Raw genomic sequence first — 24,831 nt, forward strand, 5'->3', positions numbered from 1 at the left:
ATAGCTCATGTGAGTGCCCTGGGTTCCATCTCAGTACCACAGAGACAGAGAGAGAAAGCAGGTCTGCATGGTGGACTGTTCGCTCCCCACCGCCTGTCTGTGGCCCCTCTGCCCGCTCCTCCAGGCGCTAGCTGCAGTCCTCCCTCTTCAGATAAACACCTTTTACCCCAAACTCCAGAAGCAACAGAGGGCCCAGCTTGTCCCTCTGATGCCCAGGGCTTCCTGAGCGAGGGTGACAGGGGCCTGGGAGAGGGCCGGGCTCCCTCCCGGCCTCCCCTCCCATCTTCCGGGTGGCTGCGCCCTCTGCCCCCTCCCCTGGTTACCGCCCCCACCCCGCCCCTGCCACGGCAACACACGCACACCCGGCTGACTGACTGGGAAATAATTTATTGAAGAAAAAACCAAAACAGCAAACTGAGCACAGGAACGATTAACAAAGATGAGTTTTTTGTTTGTTTTCCCTTTTAAACCTGTCGCCTGAGGGTGGGGTGGAGCGGGCTGTACCCCTCCTCTTCCTGCCCTGGGAAGAACAGAACTGGGGTGATCCCCTTGGCCTCCGTGCAAGCCCGCCTACTTTTCCATCTACATTGAAAACGCTGCTGCGAGGCCCCCACCTGTTCCTGCTGTGATGACCCTCAGGGGTCCCCCGGAGCCACCTGCATGAGGCAGGGGCCCATGGCCGGGCTCTGGTGGGTCCACCTTGGGCAGAGAAGGAGCTTTCGTTGGGGTTCAAACTCTGCCTCCCCAGGCCCTGCTGTTCTGCAGGCCACAAAGATGTCATTCTGCGGTCACAGGAGCTGCAGTCACAACTCCCCCTGGGCTTGACCTCTGTCCCCACCTGCAGGGCCACCGCAGAGGTAAAACAGAAACCTAGGGACAGTCATAGCCCCAGGGCCTGCTTTCCTGATGTGGGGGGCTGGAGGGACACATCTTTCCTCCAGGAGGGGGTGTCCTACCAAAAACAGCACCCCACTCCCGGGCCGCCCAGAAAATCTAACTTAGGTCCAACCCAGGGCCAGGAAGCTGAGAGGAGGACCAGGTAGAGCTGGGCCCAAGAGGGCGCTCAAAAAGGCCCTTTGGATCTGGGAAGTTGGGGTGCACCCCAGACCCCCTCCCCCACAGGCGACGGGACTCAAACTGCCTGATTGTCTCTCTCCTCTGAACAAGACACTTAGGAATACATGCTAAAGTGAAAACAACGGGGGAGAGGGGACAGAGCTGGGCAGGGTCCTGGCTGGTGAGGACACCCACATCCCATCCAGATGGGGTAGGGACCTGGTGACCGCCCCCTGCTCTGTGAAGAGGCAGGCAGTGGTGTGGGGGCCCATGGAGCTCAGGTCTGGCTTGCTCCAGGACCCCTTTGGCCATCCACCTGGGGCCTGGTCATCTGCTGGACACACACAGCTCCTCAGAGAGGATAAATGGGCACAGAGCAGCACAAAAGACCACGGGACAACACCGACTTGGGCTTGAAGCACGCAGATTGGACATGGACCCCCCCACCCCCCGCCCCCACTTAATACATTATCGCCAAGAAAGAGTACATTAACCATGCACCAATCAAACTCCATTTTGTCTTTTTTTTTCTTTCATTTTTCTTCCTTTTTTTTTTCTCTTAAATTACATCTGGACACGGAACACGTAGAATAATAAATACTCTTAGAAGACAGGACTCAAAAAACAAAAACAGAAGCCAGAGAACAGAAAGGTTCACCTCTCTCCTCTCTCTCTTTCTCTCTCTCACCCTCTCTTTCCTAAAAGACTTGTTTAAATAAGAAATCTGTAAACGCCGCTGGTCCCCCATCCCCGCCCTGCCTGGCCCTCACTGACCGCCAGCCTGGCTGCCCTGACATTCACTACGTCTCCCATAGGATGGTCCAAGAAACACACCGTGGCCCGTGAAATTATAATCTAACTGTACAAAACTTCAAGTCACGTAGTCCAAAAACTAGCTAAGGAATTTTCTTTTATCACATAAACTATACATTAAATATTTTTGAGGTATTTCTGAGAGAATTGTCAAAGGCTTGAAGGGATTGTGCTGGAGGGGGGTTCCCTGCATGGGAAGGGTCTTTGGTTTGTTTGCAGGACCAGATAGCACAGGGTGGGGGACGGGGGTGTGCGCCTGGTGAAAAGTATGGAGCTGGTGTGCGTGTGTGTGCGTGTGCACACCGATGTCTGAAACTGACCCAATAGGCTGAGCGTAGTGGCCACACCTGGAGCCCCAGCACTCGGGAGGCTGAGGCAGGAGGATCTCTGTGAGTTCAAAGCCAAGCTGGGCTACACAGTGAGTTCAAGGCCAGCCCGAATTACAGAGCAAGTCCCTGTCTCAAAACAAAAAGGGAAAGCACACACAGAAACAAAAACCTGCATACACAGAAAAAGAAAGGAAGAAAAAGAGACAGACGGGAAGGAAAGGACCCTTTGGGACAGGACACAGGGCCGAGTGTCAGGCGCGTGCTCTGCCAGCCTGAGGTCCTGGGTTCCATCTCCAGCACCACGAGGACAAAATGAGGACCTCTCTGTGAACCGGGCACATTAAACAGTCTCTTTGCCCTAAAAGTTCGTTTTTTCCTCCTAATTGTAAAGCAGCTGTGGCCGGGATGCAGCTCAGCAGCACAGCGCCTGCCTGGCAGGCTGGGGGGGCGGGGGGGCGGGGGGTCCCGGGTACGGGAAAAACAGAAGAAAGAAATAAAAATTAAAATAAATATAATAAATAAAATTAAAATGGTTTCGTGGGCCCGAGACCTGCTGGGCTCAGAAGATATGTCACCCTGTCACCCATCATCCGGAAGAGGGGTTCAGGGGTTTTGGGGTGTGTGTGGGGGCCTCAGTTTCCCAAAATGGGGTTCCCAGGGGCCAGAATCATCCCGAAAAGGAACAGGGCCAGGGCCCCTGCGTGTGTGTGCGTGTGTGTGCGTGCGTGCGTGTGTGTGTGTGTGTGTGTGTGTGTGTGTGTGTGTGTCTGTCTGTCTGTCTGTCTGTCTGTGTTTGCATGTCCAGGGTCAGTCAGCAAGCCGGGCCTGGGGACTCTCCACTCTCAAGGTGCTGTCCCGGCCCCCACAGATTCTGGGAGTGTCACTTACAAAGCTGGAGGACAGCGGTGGCCGATAAGGACACGGACACGGCATACACATCTTTGGTTCAAGAAAAAGGCACTCACCGACCTGCCCTCCTCTCTCTCTCCCTCTCTGTCTGTCTGTCTGTCTGTGGCTCTCGTTTGGTGGGGGGGGACACCAGGCTGGGTGGGGGAGGGGAGGGAACCCTGAATCCAGCACAAGGCCCGGGGGAATCTTTGGTATCAGACGTGATTTTCCAATCACGGAGGTGAGCGTACTGAGGTAGCCTTTACCTGGGGATTGGGGAGCGCTAGAAACGTTCTTGGCGCTCTCTAAGGGAGGGGGGCCCCTCCCTGGGAGGCAGCCGAGGGGGTCAGGGTTTGGGGGGCTTGGGGAGGGGGGTCTTCCAGCCTCTGGATTTGGAACCGCGGGAGGCGGGTCTTGGGGATCCAGTCTCGAGTGCTGCAGGGAGGGGTGGGGGGCTCCCCTTCATTTCTGACCCCTCCCCTTTGTAAAAAACAATTTTTTTTTTTTTTTTGGCAAAACACAGAGCAAGCAGATTCCAAGTCCTCCGGCGTCTGATCCTCCCCTGGAAGGGACGTCGGACACAAACGCGAGGTCCCCCAGCTGCCGCCCCCGGCGTGGTGGGGTGGGGGCCAGTTCTGCAGTCCACGAGGAGGGCGGTGAGTTGGGGGGCCCCTGGTGCGCACCCCGCAGGGACTCGCGTGTCTCCTCCCTCTCGCGGCCTCTGGCGTGGTCCTCCGGTTCCTGGGGTGCGTCTTCCCCTGTGCGCGTTTAGCAAGGTGCCTACCGGTTTATAGAGCGAATTCAACCACGGGGTGCGGGGCAGAGGCGCCTGGGATGTACCCGCATGTTGGGGCCGGCCACACCCAGGTCGGTGGGTGACGAGGGCGCTGTCCTCGCGGGCCCTCCCCAGGTTTTAAGGCAGGCAAATCTTGGCACGAGAGATCCTGGCCTCTGGGTGGTGGCAGTGGGGGGTCTCGGCTGGGGGGGTCCTGCCAGCAGAGGGGTGGCGTGGGACGGGAGGGGGCGCCGGAGGACCCAGCTTAACGTGGGTTTTGGCCACTCAGAAGGGACAGTGGGTGCAGGGGGTGGCTTGGGGGCTCGTTCCCCTTAGCCCCTCTGCCTTCCTTGGGGGGCTGGGGTGTCTGGCAGAGGAAGCTTATTCTTAAAATTCCTTTTTTTTTTTCCCTTAAATACCCGGTTTATATTTCTAGTATGTGCTTTTTGACCCGCTTCAAGGGACCACACAGTGAGCCCCGAATTTCCTGGGGGCCCCTCCCAACCCTGGACGGCGTCCTGAACGGAGGCGGGGTGTGGGTGGGGGAGCTGGGGAGCCCCTTGGGGTCCCCGCCTGGGGGGCTGGGCTGGGCTGGGCTGGGGGCGGGAGGGGCCCCATGTGCGCCGGCCGGGGTGTGCGGTCCCCCCGGGGCGGCGCGGGGCGCTCAGGCCTTGGAGAAGGCGGCGTTGGCGGCGGCGCTGGCGGCGGGGCCCCCGGGGGCGGCGGCGGCGCCCGGCTCCTCGGCCCAGCGGTTCATGCAGCGCCGCCGCGCGTTCATGAAGAAGTTGCTGACGGTGTTGAGCTCCAGCCCCAGCTGCTGCGAGATGGTGACCTGCATCTCCTTGGACGGCCGCTTGTTCTCCTTGAAGATGGCGATGAGCGTGCGGCGCTGCAGGTCGGTGAAGACCAGGCGCTGCTTCTTGGGCTGCAGCGCGCGCTCCTTCTGCTGCTCCTGCTCCTTGCGCTTGCAGGCTGCGGGGGGCGGGGACCCGGCGTGAGCTCGGCGCCGCCCCAACTCTGCAGCGCCCCCTGCCGCCCGCCCGGAGAAGGGCACCCCAAAACCCAGGGCCCGGGCGCGGTGCCCGCGAGCCCGATGGCGCCACCGCGCCCTCCAGCGAGCGCCCCGGGACCCCTCGGGGCGGCGGAGAGGATCCGGGAAGGGGGAGGGCGTGCGGGGTCCGGGCTGGGACCACGCGCGGCGCGGTTTTCTCCGAGCAGGACAAAGGCCCCAGACACTACCCGGGGGCGGCTCTAGGGGGCGCCAGAGCCCTGCGGAGGCGCAGCGGACACAGCGGGGGACGGGATGGGGAACAGGGGGGCTTCAGGGGAGCTGGCCCCCCTCCCCAGCGGCCCACGGGTGTTTTCTGCCCCGCAGCCCCGACGCCGTCCGAGCCTCCCGCCCCCCACTGATCCCAGAAGCCGGGGGGCTGCAGACTCCCGGGCCTGGGGGCTCTGCAGCGCCCCCTGCCGGGCCCCGCGGGTTGGCGCTCGGGTTCCGCAGCCCTACGGCCAGACGGGGAAAAGAGATGCGTGTCTGCCGCCGGACGCGTTTCTCAGGGACCGGGGTTTGCAGGCCTAGAGTCACGGAGGCGGCGCCCCCGGCCCTGGCTGCTGGCTCTGACCCCCGGGCCGGCAGGTTTCATGCTTAACGGTAGGCAGCAGGCTGCTGGGCAGCGGCGGGCGAGTCAGAGGAGACAAGTGAGCAGAGGGGCTGATCTCAGCAGAGACGCACAGAGCTGGGCCGGGCGGGGGCGCTGCACGCCTGCGGTCCCGCCCTCTGCGAGGCTGAGGGGGAGGCGCCTGAGTCTGGGGGGAGGGGGGGAGGGGAGGGGGAGGGGGGAGGGGAGGGGGGGGAGGGGAGGGGGAGGGGGAGGGGAGGGGGAGGGGGAGGAGGAGGAGGAGGAAGAAGGCAGCTCGGTGAGGTGGCCCACACCTGTCATCCCAGCACCCGGGAGGCTGAGGCAGGAGGGCTGCGTGAGCCCAAGCGTTGAAGATCAGCCCTGGGAACATAATGAGACTATGTTACCAATAAATAAATAAATAAGGTGGGCACTGTGGTGTATGCTTGGCACACAAGCATTTGGGAGGCTGAGGCAGGAGGGTCTCTGTGAGTTCGAGGTCAGCCTGGATCACATAACGAGGCCCCGTCTCAAACAAAAACAAACAACAACCTCCCAAACTGACAAAAGACATCCACACTCGAGCCTGGACGCAGCGTGGTCAGGCTTTGAGCTCTGTTCCCAGCGCCAAAACACACACACTGGGCGAGGCTGGGGCGGCTCAGTGAGCAGCAGGGGGCGCTGGTGCATGAAACCTCACGGCGGGAGACAGGTGGACCTATTTTCCTTTTATCCGCACAAGGTCAGGGGAGGGAACTCCGGGCCCATTGTGTTTCAGTTTGGTTTTTCAAATTCTTTTCGGCAGCAGGAATCGAACTCAGGACCCTGCGCTTGCCAGACAGGCGCTTACGCTGCTGAGCTACATCCTTGGCCCCTCGCCCTGGTTTTTCAGTTGCTGGGGACCGAGCCCAGGCCCTGCGCACCAGCCACATCGCCAGCCGTTTTTATGTCTTTATTTTCAGAACGGGTCTTGCTAAGTCACTAAGGTGCCCGCCTGGCCTCAGCCTCGCAGAGTGCTGGACCTACAAACGGACACCGCTGTCCTGGGTTCCCTTTCTTTAAAGGGGACGTGAAGGGCCGGGGGCAGAGCTCAGGGGCGCAGCGCCTGGCTGGCAAGCGTGGGGTCAGGACCAATAAAAATAGGGAACGCGGAACGGGCCGCGTGCCTGGCAGCTCAGCTTGGGAGGCCGAGGCAGGAGGGTCTTGTATTCGAGCCTAATCTGGAAAACTTAAGTCCGGTGTCAAAATGAAAATAAGCTTATAGGGAACCAGAGCTGGGTGGGCTCAGCCGTGAGGCGCCACCGCGTGGGGTCCCCGGGACCGCGAATGTACAAAGGGATGGCAGCGTGACGGGCTGCCGGTGCAGGGCGGGCCTGGGTCCCCTCGTCCCCGGGTCTCCACCCAGCATGCAAAGGCTGACTGAGGCCCCAGAGTCCCGAGGTTTCTCACGACTGCCCCGAGCGCCATCCATCTCCTCCTCTTCCCTCTCCTCCTCCTCCATCTCCTCCTCCTCCTCCATCTCCTCCTCCTCCTCCATCTCCTCCTCCTCCTCCATCTCCTCCTCCTCCTTCATCTCCTCCTCCTCCTCCATCTCCTCCTCCATCTCCTCCTCCATCTCCTCCTCCTCCTCCTCCATCTCCTCCTCCTCCACCTCCTCCTCCATCTCCTCCTCCTCCTCCATCTCCTGCTCCTCCTCTTCCTCCATCTCCTCCTCCTCCTCCTCCATCTCCCCCTCCTCCATTTCCTGCTCCTCCTCCATCTCCTCCTCCATTTCCTCCTCCTCCTCCTCCATCTCCTGCTCCTCCTCCATCTCCTCCTCCTCCACCTCCTCCTCCATCTCCTCCTCCTCCTCCATCTCCTGCTCCTCCTTCTCCATCTCCTGCTCCTCCTCTTCCTCCATCTCCTCCTCCTCCTCCTCCATCTCCTCCTCCTCCATCTCCCCCTCCTCCATTTCCTGCTCCTCCTCCATCTCCTCCTCCTCCATCTCCTCCTCCTCCATCTCCTCCTCCATCTCCTCCTCCATCTCCTCCTCCATCTCCTCCTCCTCCATCTCCCGCAGCACCCACCTGTCGCCCACTTCAGCACCCGCAGCTCCCAGCCCTCCCTGGGGTGCTCTGCGCCCTGTCACAGGGGGAAGCACTGTGGCCCCAGCAGTCCCCACAGGCAGGGCCTCAGCCTGCGGGGCTGGCGTGTGGGGGCTGTCGGGGGACCTCAGCGTGCTGAGGGGTGCTGGGTGAGTCACCCCAGCCCACTGGCTCCCCTCTCCAAGCCTGGGGCCCCTGCTGGGGGTCCTCCCCCCAGGTGCGCTGCGCCCCGCCCCGGCCCCGCCCCCTCCCGCCCCTCCCCTGCCCCTCTGCCCCCTCGCTCCTGTCCCCCTAAGGCACCGGGGATTGAACGCTGGGCCTTTCCACTGAGCTGCATCTCCAGCCTTTTCATTTTTTATTTTCAGACAGGGTCTCGCTCAATTGCTAAGCTGCCCATGCTGGGCTCGAACTTTCGATCCTCCTGCCTCAGCCTCCCGGGGTGCCGGGATGACAAGGGCGCCACCAAACGCGGCTCCTTTCCTTCTTTGTATTTTTCCCACGGCCCTGAGGCTGAGAGCCCACCCCGCCCTGCCCTCCGCGCCCTCCCGGCCCCAAGGACTGAGCCTTAGAGCACCGGCGCAGCCTGCACCTCACACCAGGCACAGGCGCGGGGCTGACCTCGGTCTCAGCAGCGACCCTGCCCTGGCCGACAGCGCCTTGCAGTTCCCGAGGCTTCCGGCAGAGGGCAGCCGCCCCCACCGCAGCCGGGCCCCAGGACGCGCGCGAAGGGCAAAGCCCCGGGGCTTGCCCCCCCGCAGCGCCCCCGCCCCTTGCCTTGCCAGGACGTGTCGGGGGCCCGCAGCCCACAGGCCCAGGAGGGCGTCAGACCGTGCCCCGCGGACTGCGGCCCCGTGTGGACCTGGTCCTAAGTGAAGTGAGGCTGAGATGAGACCTGGGAGTTCCTGGGAGAAGCTGACCCTGAGTCCCGCTTTCTTCCAGGTCTTAAGGTCCCTCTGCCTCTCACGGCAGGGCTCTCTGGAATCTTCCAGGAGGGGAGCCAGATGGAGCAACTGATCTCAGGAGGAAGAAGTTGGACCGTCTAGCCAGAGAACTTCTACACATCCCTCAGTGCCCAGCTACATTGGCCCCTTCCTCAGGAGGTCTTTTCCTTCGACTCCCCTGGCAGAGCCATGCTGGGTCCCGGGCTGGGCTGGGGCTGGGTTGTTACTGGGATGAAACCACCATGGGGAGAAATCAGGAGAGCCTGCAGCGTGGTGGGGAGACCTCTGACCCTGACCAGTGAGACAGCAGGAGCAGCTGCCTGGGGCCTGGGTGGCAGGAGGGAGTGGCCTGAGGGAGATGGCAGGGGAGGACAGGGCGGCAGAGCCACTCCATTTGCAGCTGGCCGCATGCTCTCTGCCTGCCCCGATGTTTCCTGGGTTTGTCAAGCACACACAGTGGGGATGGGGTGGGGGGCAAGTCTGAACCCTCGGCAGGGCAAGATCACCCCCATAATCTTGCACTTGTCTGGGAAACTGAAGCTGAGACTTGGCTGTCCCACCAAGGGCCGATCCAGCAAGGCGATACACGCCTGCAACCCCAACATGCAGGAGGCTGAGGCAGGAGGGCCCCCCCGCCGTGAATTCCGGGTCAGCCTGAGTTACATAGTGAGACGCCGCTCAAAAAGCCAAACAGCAAACAAATAAATGAACGAAAAGTAAAAAAAGAAAGCAGACTTCGGGTGAGAGCCCTGGGGACGGAGGTGCCACGCGGGTCCCCCAGACTCGACCTGAAGGACGCTCTGAGACGCCCCCACCCCGGCCGGAAGAAGCTGGAATCTCAGAGGGGAAAAGGGACGGCAGTTCCAGGGGGCGGAGGGGGGAGCCCCTGAGCTTCTCCGCGCCCCCATCCCCGCCCCCAGCACAGGCCGCAGCGGGGACCACACCGCGCCCCTCCCGCCTCGCCGGTCCGCCCAGAGGAGCCTGGTCCGAAGGGGCCGCCGCTGCCTGCCGCTGCTGCCGCCAGGAAGGCTGGTTTCCTGGGCGACACATCCTGGCCCCTGACGTGGGGAGCACCCAGATCACCTCCACCCTGGTGGCCGAGCTGCCTCACATCCTCCAGGGCCTCCCCACCCCAGAGACGGCGGGTGACAGCCTGACCGTCCTCCGAGTGGGGGACCCACGCACGGTGATGCTGCCTCGGAATCGCAGCTGGGGAGGCTGAGGCAGGCGGATCTCCAGAGTTCAAGGCGGCCTGGGCCACAGTGAGACGTTGTCAGAAAAAAATGAACAACAAAAGAAAGAGAGAGAAAGGGGGGTCTACAGGCACAGCCCAGGTTCCTCAGCCCCTCGAGGGTCCCAAGGTCCCCTCCCGTCCCTCCCCCACCCCCTCCCCCAGAGGGTTTCAATGGCCGAATTTTCAAATTAGTTCCCAGCCTTTCAAAGTCTAATGGGGAAGGAGGAGTCGCCACCTCCCCCAGGCCACCCTCTGTGGTGTCCAAGGGGACTGGACACAGTGACACAGATCAGCACTTAGGGTAAGAGTCAACCCCACCCGGCTCTGATTAAAGAAACAAAACACACAAATCTCGGCCCCAGCTGCCCGCAGCACAAAATGAATTTGAAAATGATGACAGGAAAGGAACTGGTGATAAGGGACGGGAGAGCAGCAGCTCGGCCTAGCGCCTCCATCGTTGGGACATTAATCCCAGATGCGGTCAGGTGAGGGATCATGGTGTCACCGCAGCCCCAGGAGACCGAAACTGAGCCCGGAAATCGGCTCAGCGTGAATCGCTCCATGAAGAAACAGCAGAATACTAGGCAGCTGGTAAAAAGGTCTGGCCACAATGCTGTGAGGCCCGCCTGTCCCGGGGCCACCTCACCGTGCCGGACCTGGACCCGCGAAGCTGCACCGCGGAGCCCAGCCCCGGCCCTTTCCAGTTTTTGATATCTGTCCAGGGTCTCTCTAAGTTGCCAGACTTGGTCTTAAACTTTGGATCCTCCTGCCTCAGCCTCCCCAGTGACCGGGATGACGGGCGTGCACCTCCTTGCTTGGCCAGGGTTCCCTCTGTTTAGGGGTGGGGATCCCCTGGGGGTGCAGAGCGAGGGCACAGCAAGCCCAGGCTCTTTTATGCCCTTAAGGAAGGAAATGCAGCCCGGAGGCTGAGGCAGGAGGACTGCAAATTCCAGCCCAGCCTCAGTCACCTAGCGACTTAGCCGGACCTTGGCTGCAAAGTAAGAAATGTAAAAAGGGGTGAGACGGAGCTCAGTGCAAAGGCCCTGGGTTCAATCCCCATCACCCCCAGAAAAAGAAAAAGGAAAGGAAAGGAAAACAGAATTTGTGCCTGCAGCGGACTTTAGTGTAGAAACGGAAGTGGGCAGAACGGCAGGCGGGAGAGGCCTCTTCTGTCACTCAAATAGGGCAGCCATTACCCCGGCGCTGGAGGCTGAGGCAGGAGGGCACCGTGCGGCCCACGCCAGCCTGGCGCGGCGCGCTCTCAAAAGGCGTCGTCTCTAATAATAATAATAACAATGCCCCCCGTCCTTCCTTCCCTCCTAACTCTCGGTGGAACCGGGATTCTGGCGGAGTGCAGGTCCCAGCGAGTCGCCTGCAGCCCAGGCTGACGGAGAGCGCAGTCCCAGTTCCGGGTCCCCTCAGGCCGCAGGGTCTGGGTCTCCCCAGCCCGCCCCGGACCTGTGCAGCACGGTGTCCCCGGGACTCTGTGGCTTCCCGACCCCCACAGGACCTCCCAGGTGGGGAAACTGAGGCGCAGACATCCTGCCATCGACCAAGGGGTCTCCTCTCCCCGGCCCCCCGGGCTGCACGCCCCGTGGAGGGGCGTCCCCACTGCGCCCCGCACCTCTCCCCTGCCGCCCGGGTGTGCACAGGCCGCCCTTGTCCTATTTAGGGCCGAATCTGCAGCTCCGCTCTGTGGCTGGGTAAGTCGGGGGATCCCCAAGCCGCGCCCCACATCTGCAAGAGTCCGGAGGTGCCGGGTGTGGCCGCGCAGGCCTGCACTGGGGAGGCTGAGGCAGGAAGGTCACGGCGAGTTGGAGACCAGCGTGGCGGCTGCACAGGGAGACGCGGAAGAGAAACAAAGCAACAGACTCCCCAGGAGAAAGGCTTCCTAAAAATAAAAATAAAAAGGGGTTCGGGGTCGGGGATTTAGCTCGGGGCATAAGCGCCTGCCTTGCAAGCTCCTGGTCATGAGTTCGATCCCGAGAACACACTAAAAATAAAAACAAACGGGCTCCAATTTCCCTGCCCTGCCCACCGGGCAGAGGAGACCGAGGCAGCAAGAGTCTCGCCCGAGCCTGCGGAAGGTCGTGCGGGTCGCCAGGCCCGGCCTTGGGCCCAGACTGTCCCCTCCCCCACCGGCTCTGCCCTCCGTATTGATCAGGGTCTATATTTAATTAAAAACTGCTTCAAACCAGCTCGGCTCCCCTGGTTAAGCTGGCTGCTTGCTGGCTGAGCACAAAGAAGCTGCAGGGGTCCGGCAGCCTGACTTTCCTACCTGCGGCTTTTGTCCCTGTCTCTCCACCGGCCTCGAGTACCCTCCCCCCCCACCAGGACGATAGGAGCTAGAGTTAGGTGCTGTGGGCAGTAACAGGAAGGCGTGTCTACCTCTCAGGAGGTCCTGAGAGCAGCTCCAGCAGGGAACATGAGGCAGGGAATGGGGAGCCCCGAGGTTGTGTGTGTGGGGTGAGGTGGAGCTGGAAGCCCAGCAAGGAGATGGCAGAAAGGTAGGGGTAGTTCAGACTAGAGTGGTAATGGTTGATAGGGAAGGAGCAGGCCAATGGGAGAGAGCTTACGGACGTGAGCGGTGCTAGGACTTTAAGAATGGAGGATGGGCTGGGGATCTAGCTCAGGATGTAAGCACCTGTCTGACTAGCAGCAGGCAGGAGGTCGTGAATTTGATTCCCGGTACCAAAAAAAAAAAAAAAATACTGGAGGATAAAGGAGCCAGATGCCAGCTGCAGCGATCACCAGGGGTCCCTTCCAGACCTGGGGGGGCCCGGCAGCGCCGTCCACGCTGAGCTGTCGTGCCCATTTCTCAGATGAGGAACTGAGGCTGAGCCAGAGTCAGTGGGCACCCAGGTTAGGCCTGCCTCCCTCCCTTCCTTCCTAGTGCTGGGGATTGAGCCCTGGACCTCTGCAACTGAGCCCGGCTGCTCTGATTTTTATTTCTTGAGACAGCGTCTCCCTAAGTTGCCCAGGCTGGGTTTGAACTTTCCATCCTCCTGCCTCAGCCTCCCAGAGTGCTGGGGTCACAGGGGCGCCCAGCCAGGGGCTCCTGGGGTGCTGGGCCCTGCCTTCCCTCTGGGGGAGGAGGAGAGGCACCCCGTTTCCAGCTGCCTGCTTTGATGTTTATGAAATATATTTTTCTTATCCATTACCAAAAAAAACAAAAACAAAAACCCACCACTTTTCCTGCCCAGTTGCAATTTACACAGTGTTTGAAGGAAGCCGGAGCCATCAACCGCACGGTGATGAATTAGAGGCCGTAATTCGGACTCATGGACTGCCCCCACCCCAGGGGCCGGCCCGCCCTCCCCCAGAGTGGCAGATTCGGCCTCTGCTGGGTGGGGGTGGAGGAGGACTCTGGGGCCCCGGTCCATGAAAGTGGGGTGCGGGTGGGACCTATGGGGTGGGTCTTGATCTAGGGAGACACAGAATGACTATGTCAGGGCCAGAACCGGGCTTCTGCGCCCCCAGCACACATTTTACACACAAGCAAACTGAGGCACACAGACTAGGAAGCAGGAACCAGGGTTCTGAGGTCTACGCGGGGTTTCTTGGGAAGCAAAGCCATCATGGGCACCCCCCTTGTGCCCTGCCCTGTGATCCGGGGGCAGAAGACGGCCCTGTGTGGGGGTGCTGGGGAGCAGGGGTCCTAGGGGACTGGGGATCCTCTCCTCCTTCCTGCCTGTCCATCTGTCCATCTGCCTGTCTGTCCATCTGTCTCAGTCTCTTCGTTTATTCTCTTGCCAGGACCTCGGTCTCCTTCCGAGCCCCAGAAGGGCCCATCGTGGCGGGCACAGGACGGGGGGACCGAGGAGACGCACGCGGAGTCCCCGCCGCTGCAGACGCCGTCAGCACGAGGCCGGCCCGGCGGTGAGCAGGGTCGCGCCTGGCCGCCTCCCCCTTAACTGCGGCGATTTGCTGCCACTTAACCGGAACTAAAGGCCTGGCGGGGCCTAATTACCTGACTGCCACCGCCCAGACGGCACAGGGGACAGGCTGAGCCCTGCAGCGAGCGCCCCGCGGCCGGCAGGCTCCCCCTTCCCTGAGCAGCATTTATATAAATTCGTGTGTTAGAAATGGGGCCCAGGGCCTTTGCAGCTGGGTTGGGACCTGCCATCCTCCCGCCTCAGCCTCCCAGAGTGCTGGGGACAGTTGTGCGCCACCACGCCCTGCCCCAGAGCTACCACCTAACCCCTGCTTCCTAAGTGGGGAGCTGAGCCTCCGCCGCTTCGGGAATCAGGAGGCAGAGCCCGGTAAACGTGGCCTCAGTTTACCCTCCCATAATCAGGCCCGAAGCGGGTAGACATGCAGGGTGGCCTGGGTGGGGGTGAGCACAACTGAACAGGGGCTCAGGGGTCGCAGGGTACCTGCATGCCCCTCGGTGTCCCTCTGGGTCACCGGGCAGCTTGTCTCTGTGACCCCAAGACGCACCATTCAAACACCGCTAATGAGGCCTGTCATGGTGACTACTTCTCGAGGCTGAGGCAGGAGAATTCTAAGTTAGAGAGCAGCCAGAGCTGAGGGAGGCCCTGCCTCAGAATAAACCACAGAAGTAACCCAGAGCGGAGGGGACGCAGAGCGAGGGCTCCACTGCCCGCATGGGAGGGAAGGGGACATGGGGACGCTAGGTGGTCACCTCAGACGCACCAGCTGACCGCAGGAAGGACGCCGGGGAGGAGGCAGCAGTGGGCCTGCGTCCCGGTGACATGGGGAACCCCGGTTTGGCGAGCGCCCCTGGGCATCACCGCTCTTCATGCCCCAGTGCACGGGTCACCGATCGTGGGTGTGACCCAGTGTCCCTCTGTGCGTCCCTGTGTGTGCAGGGGGACAAACAGCCAGGGTGGCCCAGCCCGGAGCAGCCTCCCTGGGTCCTGGGTCCCTGCCACAGGGACCCTCCAACAGGGATTTATTTTCCCAAGGCCGAATCGGAGCATCCAAGTGTCCCGGAGGCCACTCTGGCCAGACTCAGGGCTCTGCAGAAAGGGGAAACTGAGGCCGGCGAGTGGGTTGCTTCCCGCCTGGGTTGTTGGGGAGGGAGCGGGTTGTAGGGTTCAGGGGGCCCTGTGGCCACACCGGGTCAGCCCTGGTGTTTGGAAGGGGGAGTGGGGAACAGGGTCACCCCCCCCCACTGTCACGGGCTACCCGGGCTTCCGGCTGGAGCCCCGCGCGTCCCCGCCCTTCTCGCCCTTGTGAGAAATCAGCCCAGCGATCGATCGCTCTGAGCCGGCAGCTGCTATTGTCGCTGGAGCGCGGGGTGCGCGGCCGGCTCCCCAACGCCAGCAGGGAAAGGCGCCCTACCTAGGGGACGGGGGCGGGGCCGCCTCGCTCGCACCCCCAAACACCGGGTTCTGGGGCCTGAGCGGCCTCCCGGCTGGGGGCAGCCGTACACCCCGCGCTTGTCGGCCGGGAGGGGAGCTCGCAGGGTCCCCGGGGGGCAGCGATTGCAGCAGGCCGGGAGGGAGCAGGATAAAAGCGCAGGGCGAGCGGGGAAGGAACCGTCGTGGGTTTTGCCCGTGCGTGGTGGAGCGGGGACCGGAGAGGCCGAACCCCCAAAAGCAGGGCCGGCCGCGGCGCGCGCACCCGAGGCCGGAGCGGAGGCGGGGCGGTGGGGGCGGCCGGGCCCGGTGTGGAGGCCTCCGGGGCGCGCGAGCCGAGGGTCCCCGGGCCGCCCCTCCCCCGCGCTCCCGGGTGACCTTTGCCAGCGGCCGGAGTGGGGGAGGGGCGATCGATCGCAGGGACCGAGCTACAAAGCGGAGCGCGCGGCCCGACCCCGCCGACGCGGGCGCTCATGGCCCGGGGCTGGAGGCCCGGCGACCTCCCGCCGGGGCCTTAGGGGCGAGGGTGTCACACCCGCGTGAGGACACCGCGCTGGGCCAAGCCACAGCACCCCAGCCCCAGGCAGACGCGCGCGCGCACAATAAGCCGCCCTGCGCGCTGCGCCCCCGAAGCGCGCCGACCCTCCCGGCTGGCAGCGGCACCGGAGCCCGGGGGGTCCCCGGAGCACGCCCCGGTGGGGTGCGGTGGGGCTGGCGGCACCCCGTCCTCCTCCCTTTCGGCGACAGTACGAAGGCGCAGGGGCTCAGGGCGCACGCCGGCCGGGGAGGGGCCCGTTCCCGGGGACCCTACCTGCCAGGCGCAGAGCCGACATGCGCTGGAACTCGGGCTCCTGCAGCCACTTCCACATCCTGCGGAAGGTCTCGCGGCCGGACTTGAGCTTGCTCCAGGGCTTGGGGTTGCGCAGCAGGTCGGACAGCGTCCCCTGCGAGCGGCACAGGATGCGCTGCGCGAAGATGGCCTGCGGGATGCTGTAGCGCTTCAGCTCGGCCGTGATGCGCTGCGCCACCTCCTTGGTGTTGATCTCCTCGGCCGCCGCCGCCGCGCCCGCGCCCGGGCCGCCCGCGCCTCCGCCCCCGCCGGCGCCGCCCGAGTGCGGCCCGTGCGCCCCGGCCGCCGCCAGCCCGCCCAGCGGCGCCAGCAGCCCCGCGGCGCCCCCGCCGCCCGCCGCGCCGCCCCCGGCCCCGGCCCCGCCGCCCCCGGGCAGCCCTCGGGCCAGCGCGTCCTCCGCGCGCCCCAGCAGCGCGGCGTGCGGCTCGAAGGCGGCGGGCGGCAGCAGCTTGTCGGCGCCCAGGTGCCCCGGGGCCCCGTAGGCGGCCAGCGGCGGCGGCGGCGGCGGCGGCGGGGGCTGCGGGGCGCCGTGCAGCGCGGGCGGCAGCGCGTTGGGCAGCGGGGACAGCGGCGACCCCATGGCCGGCAGCTCCTTGCCGTAGGGCGCGTAGAGGTGGCCCACGGAGGCCAGCGCCGCGCGCTCGTCGCGCATGAGGGTGAAGCTGCCGCTCACGCTGGCGGCCAGGCGCTGCGGCGGGGGCGGCGGGGGCGGCGCGGCCGCGGGGTGCGGGTGCGCGTGCGGGTGGGCGCCGTGCGCTCCGGCCACGGCCGCGGCGGCCGCGTGCGGGTGGAACTTGTCGGCCACGGCGGCCAGCGGCGGCAGGTGCTGCAGCGGCGTGAGCGTCGTGTAGGTGCCGCCCAGGCCGGGCGCCTCGCAGGCCATGCCCATGGCGGGGTGCAGCGGCGCCGCCAGCTCCCCGCGGAAGTCCGCGCCCCCCGCGCCGCCGCCCGCGCCGCCCGCGCCCCCGGCCCCCCCTGCACCCCCGCCGCCGCCGCCGCTGCCGCCGTCCAGCAGGCTGGCCATGCCGGCCACCAAGCCCGGGCGCCCGGGCGCCACCAGGCTCCGGTGCTGCGCCGCGGCGGGGCGCGCGTGGCCGGGGCTCAGCAGCTCGGCCGCCTGCGCGTGGGCCACGCCATGCAGCCCCCCGAGGCTCTCCAGGCTCAGCTCCATGCTCAGCGCCCGCCTGGCGCGCTCAAGGCCGCCGCATGGCCCCCGCCTGCTCCCCGGTGGCCGCGCGCGCCAGAGGCTCCAGGCTGCTCGGCGCAATGTCCGGCCAGGCTGCGAGCGACTGAGCGACCGCGGCCACCAGAATGTGGCGGGGAGCGACCGCGGCGCCCGGGCCGAGGTCTGACGTCAGCGCCCCCGCCCACCCGCACCCCGCCCGCCGGCCCCCGCGAGTGCCAGGCGGGAGAGAGGCTGGGGCGAGGAGCTTCCGGGGTCCCCCGTGCTCGTGCCCACCTCGGGGAGCGGCTCTTCCGCCCAGGGGACAGCGGCGGGCGAGGGTCAGGCACGCCCCGCGTCGGTGGCGAGGGGGCTCCATCGGCGTCCCTGGGCGCTCTGGGGTGCACTCTGGAGTTAAGGGTTCGGCTCCAGAGTGCGCCTGGCTGTGTGGCCAGACGCTTAGGGGTGATCCCCGGGTCACCCCTGTTGCATAGACCCCCGGGGGCCAGATCTCCTGCGAGCCCGGCCTCACAGCCACCTCTTGGGGGGACGAAGTGGGCAAAGAGAGAGGCAGGCGCACAGGGTCCTCCCCCTGTGAGGGCAGCCGGGCCTCAGTTTCCCCAAGTGCCCAGTAGAACGCCCGGCCTGGGTGGGGGGTGCCAAGAATCCCTCTGGACGCCAGGGTCCCTGTGTGCTCAAAGCCCAGGGTTAAGGTCACCTGTCACCCTCGGCCCAGGGACCCCAGGTCCTCTCTCCTCTCCGTCCCGCTGTAGGCTCCTGTGGGTGGGGGCGGTCCTCTTCACCACCCGGTGACAGGTGAGGCCCAGGGGCTCCTGGGCAGTGGGGTCAATGGGGGACTGCACTAATGAGGCGTCACCTCGGGGGCAGGTGCATTGGGTAGGATGCAGGCGAGAGAGGAGAGAGCCAGAGGCCAGGGGAACCCCTCAGCTCCTCTCCTCCGGAGGTGCCTGGCCGCGGGGACCGTGCTTTGTCCTCGCACCTGCGCTCTGGGGGCTCGGGGAGGAAGGGGCCCAGCGCAGAAGTCGGTGCCCACGCAACACAGGCAACGTGGCCACGCAAGGCAGCGTGGTGCTCTGCACCGTGCCCTGTGCTTGAACCCCTTTCTGTGACTCTGTTCCCCCACCTGTGAGCAGTCAGCAGGTCCCTTCCAGCCCCCCTCAGCCAAGGGTCTGGGGAGAGTCTGCATCGTCCCCAGTTACTGGAGGGGGGCCGGTCTCTGAGTGCTGGGGGACTTGGTGGAGTGATGGATTGGGATCTCGATCTTGGAGGGGATCACTGAGTGGGCTGCCCTGAGCCGTGTCATCGCGTTGGGTGGGACGCAAGGGTTCCTGTCGGTGCTTAGGACTCAGTGGTTAGTAGTTTAGCGTTTAGTTGTTTAAATCCGGGTTCTCACTGTGTCTTAGGCCCTGGCATGAGCAGGGACCCCTGGGCTTCCTCTCCTGGACCCCACGGTTCTGTCCAAGGACCCAGACACCCCCAGCTCGGGGCGTTGGATGCCCCCTTCCCAGGCCTGGAGAGTGATTTCCGGCGTGGCCCACAATCACACCCATTTTCCGGGTGGGAAGACCGAGGCAGGAGGGGGTTCGGGCCTGGAAGTGAGATTCGCCTTCCCCATGGGGCTGCCGGGTCCAGGAGTGGGGCCGCAGCCAAAGCCCAGCCCGGGCTGGGCAGTCACAGATCATGAAAAAGAATCGTGGGGTCTAAAAATCAATGGGCCGCCATAAAAATAATAGCACCCCAAGCTTGGGAGGCCCAGGCGGGGTGGGGTGGAGAGCAGGGGGTGGAAAAAGGGGGGACGGGAGGCAGTGATCCTGTGGGGACGGGGGAAGCAGGTGGGGGTCAGGGGCGACTCCTGCTTCAGGCTCGGCTTCCTGCGGCCGCACTGGATTTTCCTTTGACGGGATCCATATTGCAGGGAGAGCGGTGGCCCACGGCTCTGAGGTGGGGTCCCTCCCCTCGGCTGCTTCAGGACACCCTAAAAAGGACTGAGCCCGGGGCTGGGCCTCCGCGGGTGCACGCAGCGCTGCCATCCCCAGGTCCCTCTTAGGCCCAGGCGCACGGGACTCCTGCAGGACCGGGGCGCTCCCTCTGGGCCCCCCTGGGAACCGGGCGCAGATCTGCGGCCCCCGAGATGGCGTGTGGCCCCCCAGGGACCCGGAGCCCGCATCCCCACCCCCTTTTAGTAATTAGTAAAATAGAGCCGGCGGGGGGCTGGGCCGGATCGATCCTGGGTCATTAGGCAAATTGCGAGTGGGGGAGGGTGGGCTGCAGGGGTGCTGGGAGCCCCTTTCCTGGCTTTGTGGGGACCTCAACACCCCAGAAACTCTGGGCTCAGCACCCCTTCCGGGAGGACCGAGGTGCGGCCCGGCGCGTCTCTCTGGCCTGGTGTGCTGGGCTTCGGGGCCACGCCTGCCCTCTCTGTGCCCGGCTCGGGCCTGGGGGCGGGTCCTAGGCTCAGGCTCCGGCCCCCCATCCCAGGGCTGAACAGAGGAGAGAAGGTTGGGGCGCCCTCTCCTCCACCGGAGTCACCCCTCGCCAAATGCAGCTGCCCGAATCCGCCTCCTGCGCGCCTCCTCTCCCCCAGCCGCCTGATTTCCAGGTCTCGGGCCGGCTGCAAATTGTGGGGGGTTGTTACCCCCCAATTTTCTTTTCTGGGGTCTCCCCGGCCCCATCCGTGGTCCTGATTAAATCTGCCTCCCTGGGATGTGAAACTCACCGGCTGGGGGGACAGTTCCCTCAGAGCGAGGGTACAAAATAACCGCCCTGCAGCCCCGGGCCGCGCCGGCTCCCCCCTGCGCCCCCAAACCGTGACGCCCCAGACCCCCGCCTTTAGCTCCAGCTTCATTCGGGCGAGGTCGGGGAGGGCGCGGGCCTCTCACAGCTGGCGGGGTCCCCCTCCCCGGGCCGCGCTGCTCCCCAAGACTCCGACCTCGACCTCGGCCCGCTGGGCCCCAGGACGTCCCCAAAGCCGCACCCCAAGTTTTCTCCAAGTCGGGGTTTCGCCCCTGGCGGGCCGAGCGTCCCGGGGGTCCCCGCGCGGTCAGGGGCGCACGGGCCTCGGCTCCTCTGCGACAGCTGCGCGCGATCGATGCCCGCGCCCGCCCCGGCCCGGCCGCCATCGAATCCGCAGCTGAGTGCGCGGGAGCCTCGCCCTCCCCGCCTGCGGGCGCGCGCCTCAGTTTCCCTGCAGCGGCGGGGAGAGCCGGGGCTCCCTCCGGGCCTGTCCGGGCGCAGGCGGAGCTGCCTGGGGCAGGGCGCGCCCCGGGCCGGGCGCGGACCCCGCTTTCTCCCGTCCTCTGGGCGGGCGCTCCCGCCGCGCGCTCCAGGTGCAGTGCGGGAAACTGAGGCAGGGGGCTCTGGAAGGCGGGGGAGGGGCGCAGGGCAGGGGCCTCGGGACGCCCCCACCCCCCAGCCGGACCCCCCGCCCAGCGCTGCCCGCCGCTGCAGGCCCCGGCGGCCCGGGCGCAGCGAAACCCGGGTGCAGCGCGCTCCGGAGGGGCGGCGAGGGCCGCCCTGGTCAGCCCCGGCGGCCGCCCGTTGTGAAGATGGGGTGCAGATGGGCGCCCCCCGCGCTCCCTCGGAAGGAAAGGGGCGCGCGGAGCCGGGAGAGGGGCGCCCCGGCGCGGTGAGCCTGCAGAGGCCCCGCGGCCCGGGGTCTCGGGAGCCGGCTCTGCGCGGCCCCAGCTGGCCGGTGCCGCAGCCCGAAGTGTCCAGGCCGTGGACGGGCCCAGGACGGAGCCGCCGTGGACAGCGCCGCTCTCCAGACCCGGACACCCAGAGCCACCCCGGGGAGCCCGGACTGGGGAGCTGCACGCAGGTGAGCCGCGCTCGGCCAGAGCCGGGCCTGCTGCTTTCTGCCGGGCAGGCCGAGCTGGGGCCCCACCCCCCTGCCGGTTACCCTGCCACGCGGACCTTTCCTCCAATCCGCCTGGGGGCCTGGGCCTGAGTCCCTGTCCTCCTGGGTGGTGGCGAGGTGCTGGGACTGAGGAAGGCCTCATCTGACCGAATCTGCCTGCTCCAGCTGGGTAGAGGAGCTGGGCCATCCGCTTGACTTAACAACCTCTCTGTGCACTTCTGCCCTGCAGCTGGGGCCCAGCCTTTGGCTTCTGTTCCCGGAGCTCCCAAACTTGGACAGGAGAACGGTGACTGGGCTGCCACCCCCATCCTGGCTGACTTCAGGACTGAACAGAGGTGTGGAGCAGGGAGGGAGCAAGCTCTCCCTTCCTAGATGAGGGAGACTGAGAGGCTGGGTTTTGTAGGATGTGTAGGAGTTATGGACAGATAGGTAAATCACAGATAAAAAGACTCCTTGTCACTTGGAGAGGAAGGAGGTGGGGCAGAGGGCAGGAGCCTGGCATCAACTCAATCTTCCGGGCACCTCAAAGGGCTTCACTAGGAAATATTTGTTGACTGTGCCGATTAGATAAAGCTGGGGCCCAAAGCTGAAAGCCAGGCCTTGAATGCCAGGGTGGAGGGGGTCAGGCTTTTGCGTCTGTCGGGAGCTGTTTTGTTCCTGAGCCCAAAAGTGAGTCACAGCATGTGGGGTGTGGGAGAGAGAGACAGGGGTTCTGCTCTTCAGAGTTCAGCTCCCAAGTCTGCACCCCAACTCTGTCTGTAGGGGAGCCGGGTCTGTCACAGATGGACAGACAGACACGGTGGGTGTGTCACTTGGGGGTGAGCCCCAGGGCAGGGACGGGGCGGGGGGGCACAGAGCCGGCACCCACACCCGGCCCACAGAGAGGACGCCCGGGGGAGGGGATCTGCGACCCTCTGGGGTCCCTGCGCGGAGGCCTCAGAGGCCGGGCCAGGGCTCGGTGGCGCTGGGCACCAGGCTGAGACTGCTCACTGGGGCTCGGTTTCTCCCACCCACCGGGAAGGCCAAGGGCACGCTAAACGCTGAAAGAGTTGGGGGTCCCTGAGGAGCTCCCCAACCTCCCCTCTTCTCTGCCTCTTTTTTTGGACACAGAATGGCCTGGAACTTGCAGTGACCTTCCTGCCTCAGCCTCCCCAGGCCAGGAAGATTTGGGAGCCCTCAGCTGACACCCCCAGCTGTCTCCTTGGTCCCTCCCTGGCAGGCGCCCCTCCCCCTCTGCCTTTCCCTCCCTGCACTTTGGGCCGAGAGCTGCAGGCTCCCTCCCCAGCGCTCCCTGTTTCTATCTGTCTGTCTGTCTGTCCTAATTGAGGCCTCAGGGCCCTGTTTCCACCCCAGGCTGTGGGTGAGAGGACACGGGGAGGTCTGCTTGTCACAGGCCAGGAAGGAGGGTCCCCGGGAAGGGGGGGCTTCCTCGGGTCACAACAGCAGCATGGAAGGGAAGGCGCTGAGCAGGCCCTGAATGACCGCCTGATCCAGGCTCTACTGTTTTCCAGACGGCGAAACTGAGGCAGGCCCAGTGCAGATGCCTCTCTCCTGCCTGGAACACTTAAAAGACCCGCAGAGTAGGAAGGAAGCAGAGGCCTGACAGAGGGGCACGCGTGCCAGTGTACCCAGCCTGCGTCACCATTTCACAGGTGGGGAGACTGGTCTGGCTTCCACCCTGGCTATGGAGGCTGCTGGCGCCCCGGCCCTTTCAGGTACCATCCCCTGCATGTTCCTGAGTGAGAGCCTGTTCTGGTAGCTTTGCCCTCACGGAGTTCAGCACTGGTGTCAGATTTGTAAATCCTCTTGCCCACCGGGTGGCCTTTCTGGAGCCTCAGTTTCCCCATTCGTGCAGCAGGGATAGAGCAGGCTTTCAGAGGGACCCGTGTGACAGGCAGAGCTGCTGAGGTCTGTGCAGGGGGAGGGCAGACAGGTGGGGGAGGAAGGCGACAGGAGGCCCCCGCCGGCAGGATTGATCTCAGATCGATCCTGGGGGCCTGGAGCCAGGGCCGCGGCTCTGGACGGAGGGAGGGGACAGAGCCCAGAGCAGACCCCAGGCCACACCTCCCTGGGCTCAGCCTCGCAGCAGACGTGGCTGGGGTGGGCCTGGGCGGCACAGGGTCCAACGGGTCGCTAAATCAGGCAGGCTGGGCTCAGCTTGACACCCTCCTGCCTCGGCCTCCCGCAGCTCTGGGATGCCCAGTGGGGACCCCGGAGCCAGGGCTCAGTCTCCTGCACCAACGACCGGGGCCCTGGCCGGCGGGGCCATGGCTGCTTTGCAGGTACCTGGGAACCCGGGAAGGCATGGTTTGGGGGGCTCTGCTGTCTCCTCCACCGCCTGGGCCGGGTGAGCTTCAAGGCCAGACTTGGCTGGACTGCCGCAGGAGAGACGGGGTTTCCCAAAGCAGCACCTGGACTCCGATGTGGATTGGGGTAGAGGGGGTGGTTTGGGGTGACTGTGCTGCTGATGAGCCCCCCTCGGGTCCTCTGCAGGATGATTTCTTCAGCTGGCTCAGGGGCTGCTTCCCTGATTCCTGCCCAAGGCAGGTTGTTCAGCCAGACCTGTGACCTTGCTGGCTAATCTCCAGTGGGGGGAGGGGGTCCAGAAAGATTGGGGTGGAAAAGAGGGTAAAGAGGCCAGGCAGAGAGAGAAAACAGAATGGAGGCTGAGAGAAGAGAAAACTCAAGGAGAAGCCGGTCTCCAAAACCCACAGCAGCTGGTTCTGAACCCTTGCCACCCAGGGGGTCCAATGTTCTCTCTGAGTTTCCTGGCAAGCAATGCAAAGAGAGAAACACTGCAAGCGCATCCATTTCTGTGTCTGGGCACATTTTTATGGGTGTTTGGAGGCACAAATGTTCAGCTGTGTATTTCTGTGCAGTCCCAAGCAAGCAATGGCTGGCAAATTCTTTTTCTCTTTTCTCTACTTTTTTTTTTTTCTCTTTAGATCAGGGCTGGTCTTGAACTTGGAATTCTCCTGTCTCAGCCTTCCAAGTGCAGGGATTACAGGTGCATGCCACCCACCCAGCTTGGCCGACGGGATCCTAAAGCAATTCATCCCACTTTGTCTCTTCCCCTCCAGATGTGGCTGGTAGTCACCACCACAAGTCCCTTGTGGGACACATTCAGGCCACTGTGTCTTTAGATTTAACAAGTCAGAGACTGAAAATATTTGAGGGAAAAACCGCATAGGTCCTAAAAGCATACTCACTTTTTCTTCTGGTTATTTGTGTCACGACTACAAACACGGGACACAGTGGTGACACCCGTCATCCCGGCAGTCTGGGAGGCTGAAGCAGAAGGATCTCAAGTCCCAGCCCAGCCTGGGCCACTTAATGTTTTAAGATAAAAAATTTTAAGAAGAGCTAGCACTGAAGCTCTGTGGAAAGGCCCTGTGTTCAATTCTGCTACCTCCAAAAAGTAGTAAATTAATAAAATTAATAAAACAAAATCCATGGGAGGACAGGTCTCCATGTCAGCCGTAGCCAGATTCCATCAGGGACCTCAGCACCTAGGGTTCGGGGTTCCATGGGGGTCCAGGGAGCTTTCTCCCTCAGACACCAAGGGCCCGTGTGACCATCCCGATAGACAGGGAGTCTGGAGAGGACCCCTGGCAGAAAGCCTGGGTGCTGCCCCCTGATGGCGGCCCCCAGCTGAAGAGCCAGCAGGAAGACCTGGACTTCCGCTAGGACATGGACCCTGCCGCTTAGGGCATGAGCTGGCCCAAATCCTGACTGACACCTGGACTGTAGTCTGGTGAGACCTGAACAGAAGACACAGCCAAGGGATGGCCAGAAAGTGTGAGATAATAAATATGTTTGTTCAGCTGGACCATTTGTGGGAATTTGTTATGCAGCTGTAGCTGACTGATACACTGGGAG

General features: G+C 64.1%; 2 protein-coding genes and 1 long non-coding RNA gene across 3 annotated transcripts; 2 read left to right on the top strand and 1 right to left on the bottom strand.

Annotated features, from left to right (window-relative positions):
• Positions 1-367: 367 nt before the first annotated feature.
• On the bottom strand, positions 368-17,206 carry Onecut3 (one cut homeobox 3). The gene is made up of 2 exons (XM_063228953.1): positions 15,875-17,206; positions 368-4,833 (listed from the first exon to the last, which is right to left on the bottom strand). The coding sequence occupies exons 1-2, from the start codon at positions 17,082-17,084 to the stop codon at positions 4,526-4,528; spliced, it is 1,518 nt and encodes a 505-aa protein (XP_063085023.1). The 5' UTR covers positions 17,085-17,206; the 3' UTR covers positions 368-4,525.
• LOC134471086 (uncharacterized) lies at positions 3,287-9,224 on the top strand. Its single transcript, XR_010040436.1, has 3 exons — positions 3,287-3,327; positions 3,610-3,742; positions 8,504-9,224. It is a non-coding gene; the product is annotated as an uncharacterized LOC134471086 (long non-coding RNA).
• Positions 17,207-19,635: 2,429 nt separating the features above from the next.
• Positions 19,636-23,367, top strand: LOC134471157 (collagen alpha-1(I) chain-like). Its single transcript, XM_063229140.1, has 4 exons — positions 19,636-19,716; positions 19,930-20,913; positions 21,182-21,287; positions 22,464-23,367. The coding sequence occupies exons 1-4, from the start codon at positions 19,636-19,638 to the stop codon at positions 22,553-22,555; spliced, it is 1,263 nt and encodes a 420-aa protein (XP_063085210.1). The 3' UTR covers positions 22,556-23,367.
• Positions 23,368-24,831: the final 1,464 nt, after the last annotated feature.

The sequence above is a fragment of the Cavia porcellus genome, unplaced genomic scaffold (assembly GCF_034190915.1).
Source record: "Cavia porcellus strain 051 isolate PalLab524CR breed Dunkin Hartley unplaced genomic scaffold, mCavPor4.1 scaffold_17, whole genome shotgun sequence".
Taxonomy (NCBI): domain Eukaryota; kingdom Metazoa; phylum Chordata; class Mammalia; order Rodentia; family Caviidae; genus Cavia; species Cavia porcellus.

Bases quoted from the DNA above. Each gene is read 5' to 3' on its own strand.
- Onecut3 (XM_063228953.1), bottom strand. From the start codon at position 17,084: ATGGAGCTGAGCCTGGAGAGCCTCGGGGGGCTGCATGGCGTGGCCCAC. The intron at 4,834-15,874 runs GTAGGGTCCCCG...CGCCCCCCGCAG, and splicing joins GTCGGCTCTGCGCCTGGCAG to CCTGCAAGCGCAAGGAGCAG.
- LOC134471157 (XM_063229140.1), top strand. From the start codon at position 19,636: ATGCAGCTGCCCGAATCCGCCTCCTGCGCGCCTCCTCTCCCCCAGCCG. The intron at 20,914-21,181 runs GTGAGCCGCGCT...TCTGCCCTGCAG, and splicing joins GACTGGGGAGCTGCACGCAG to CTGGGGCCCAGCCTTTGGCT. The intron at 21,288-22,463 runs GTGTGGAGCAGG...ACTGTTTTCCAG, and splicing joins GACTTCAGGACTGAACAGAG to ACGGCGAAACTGAGGCAGGC.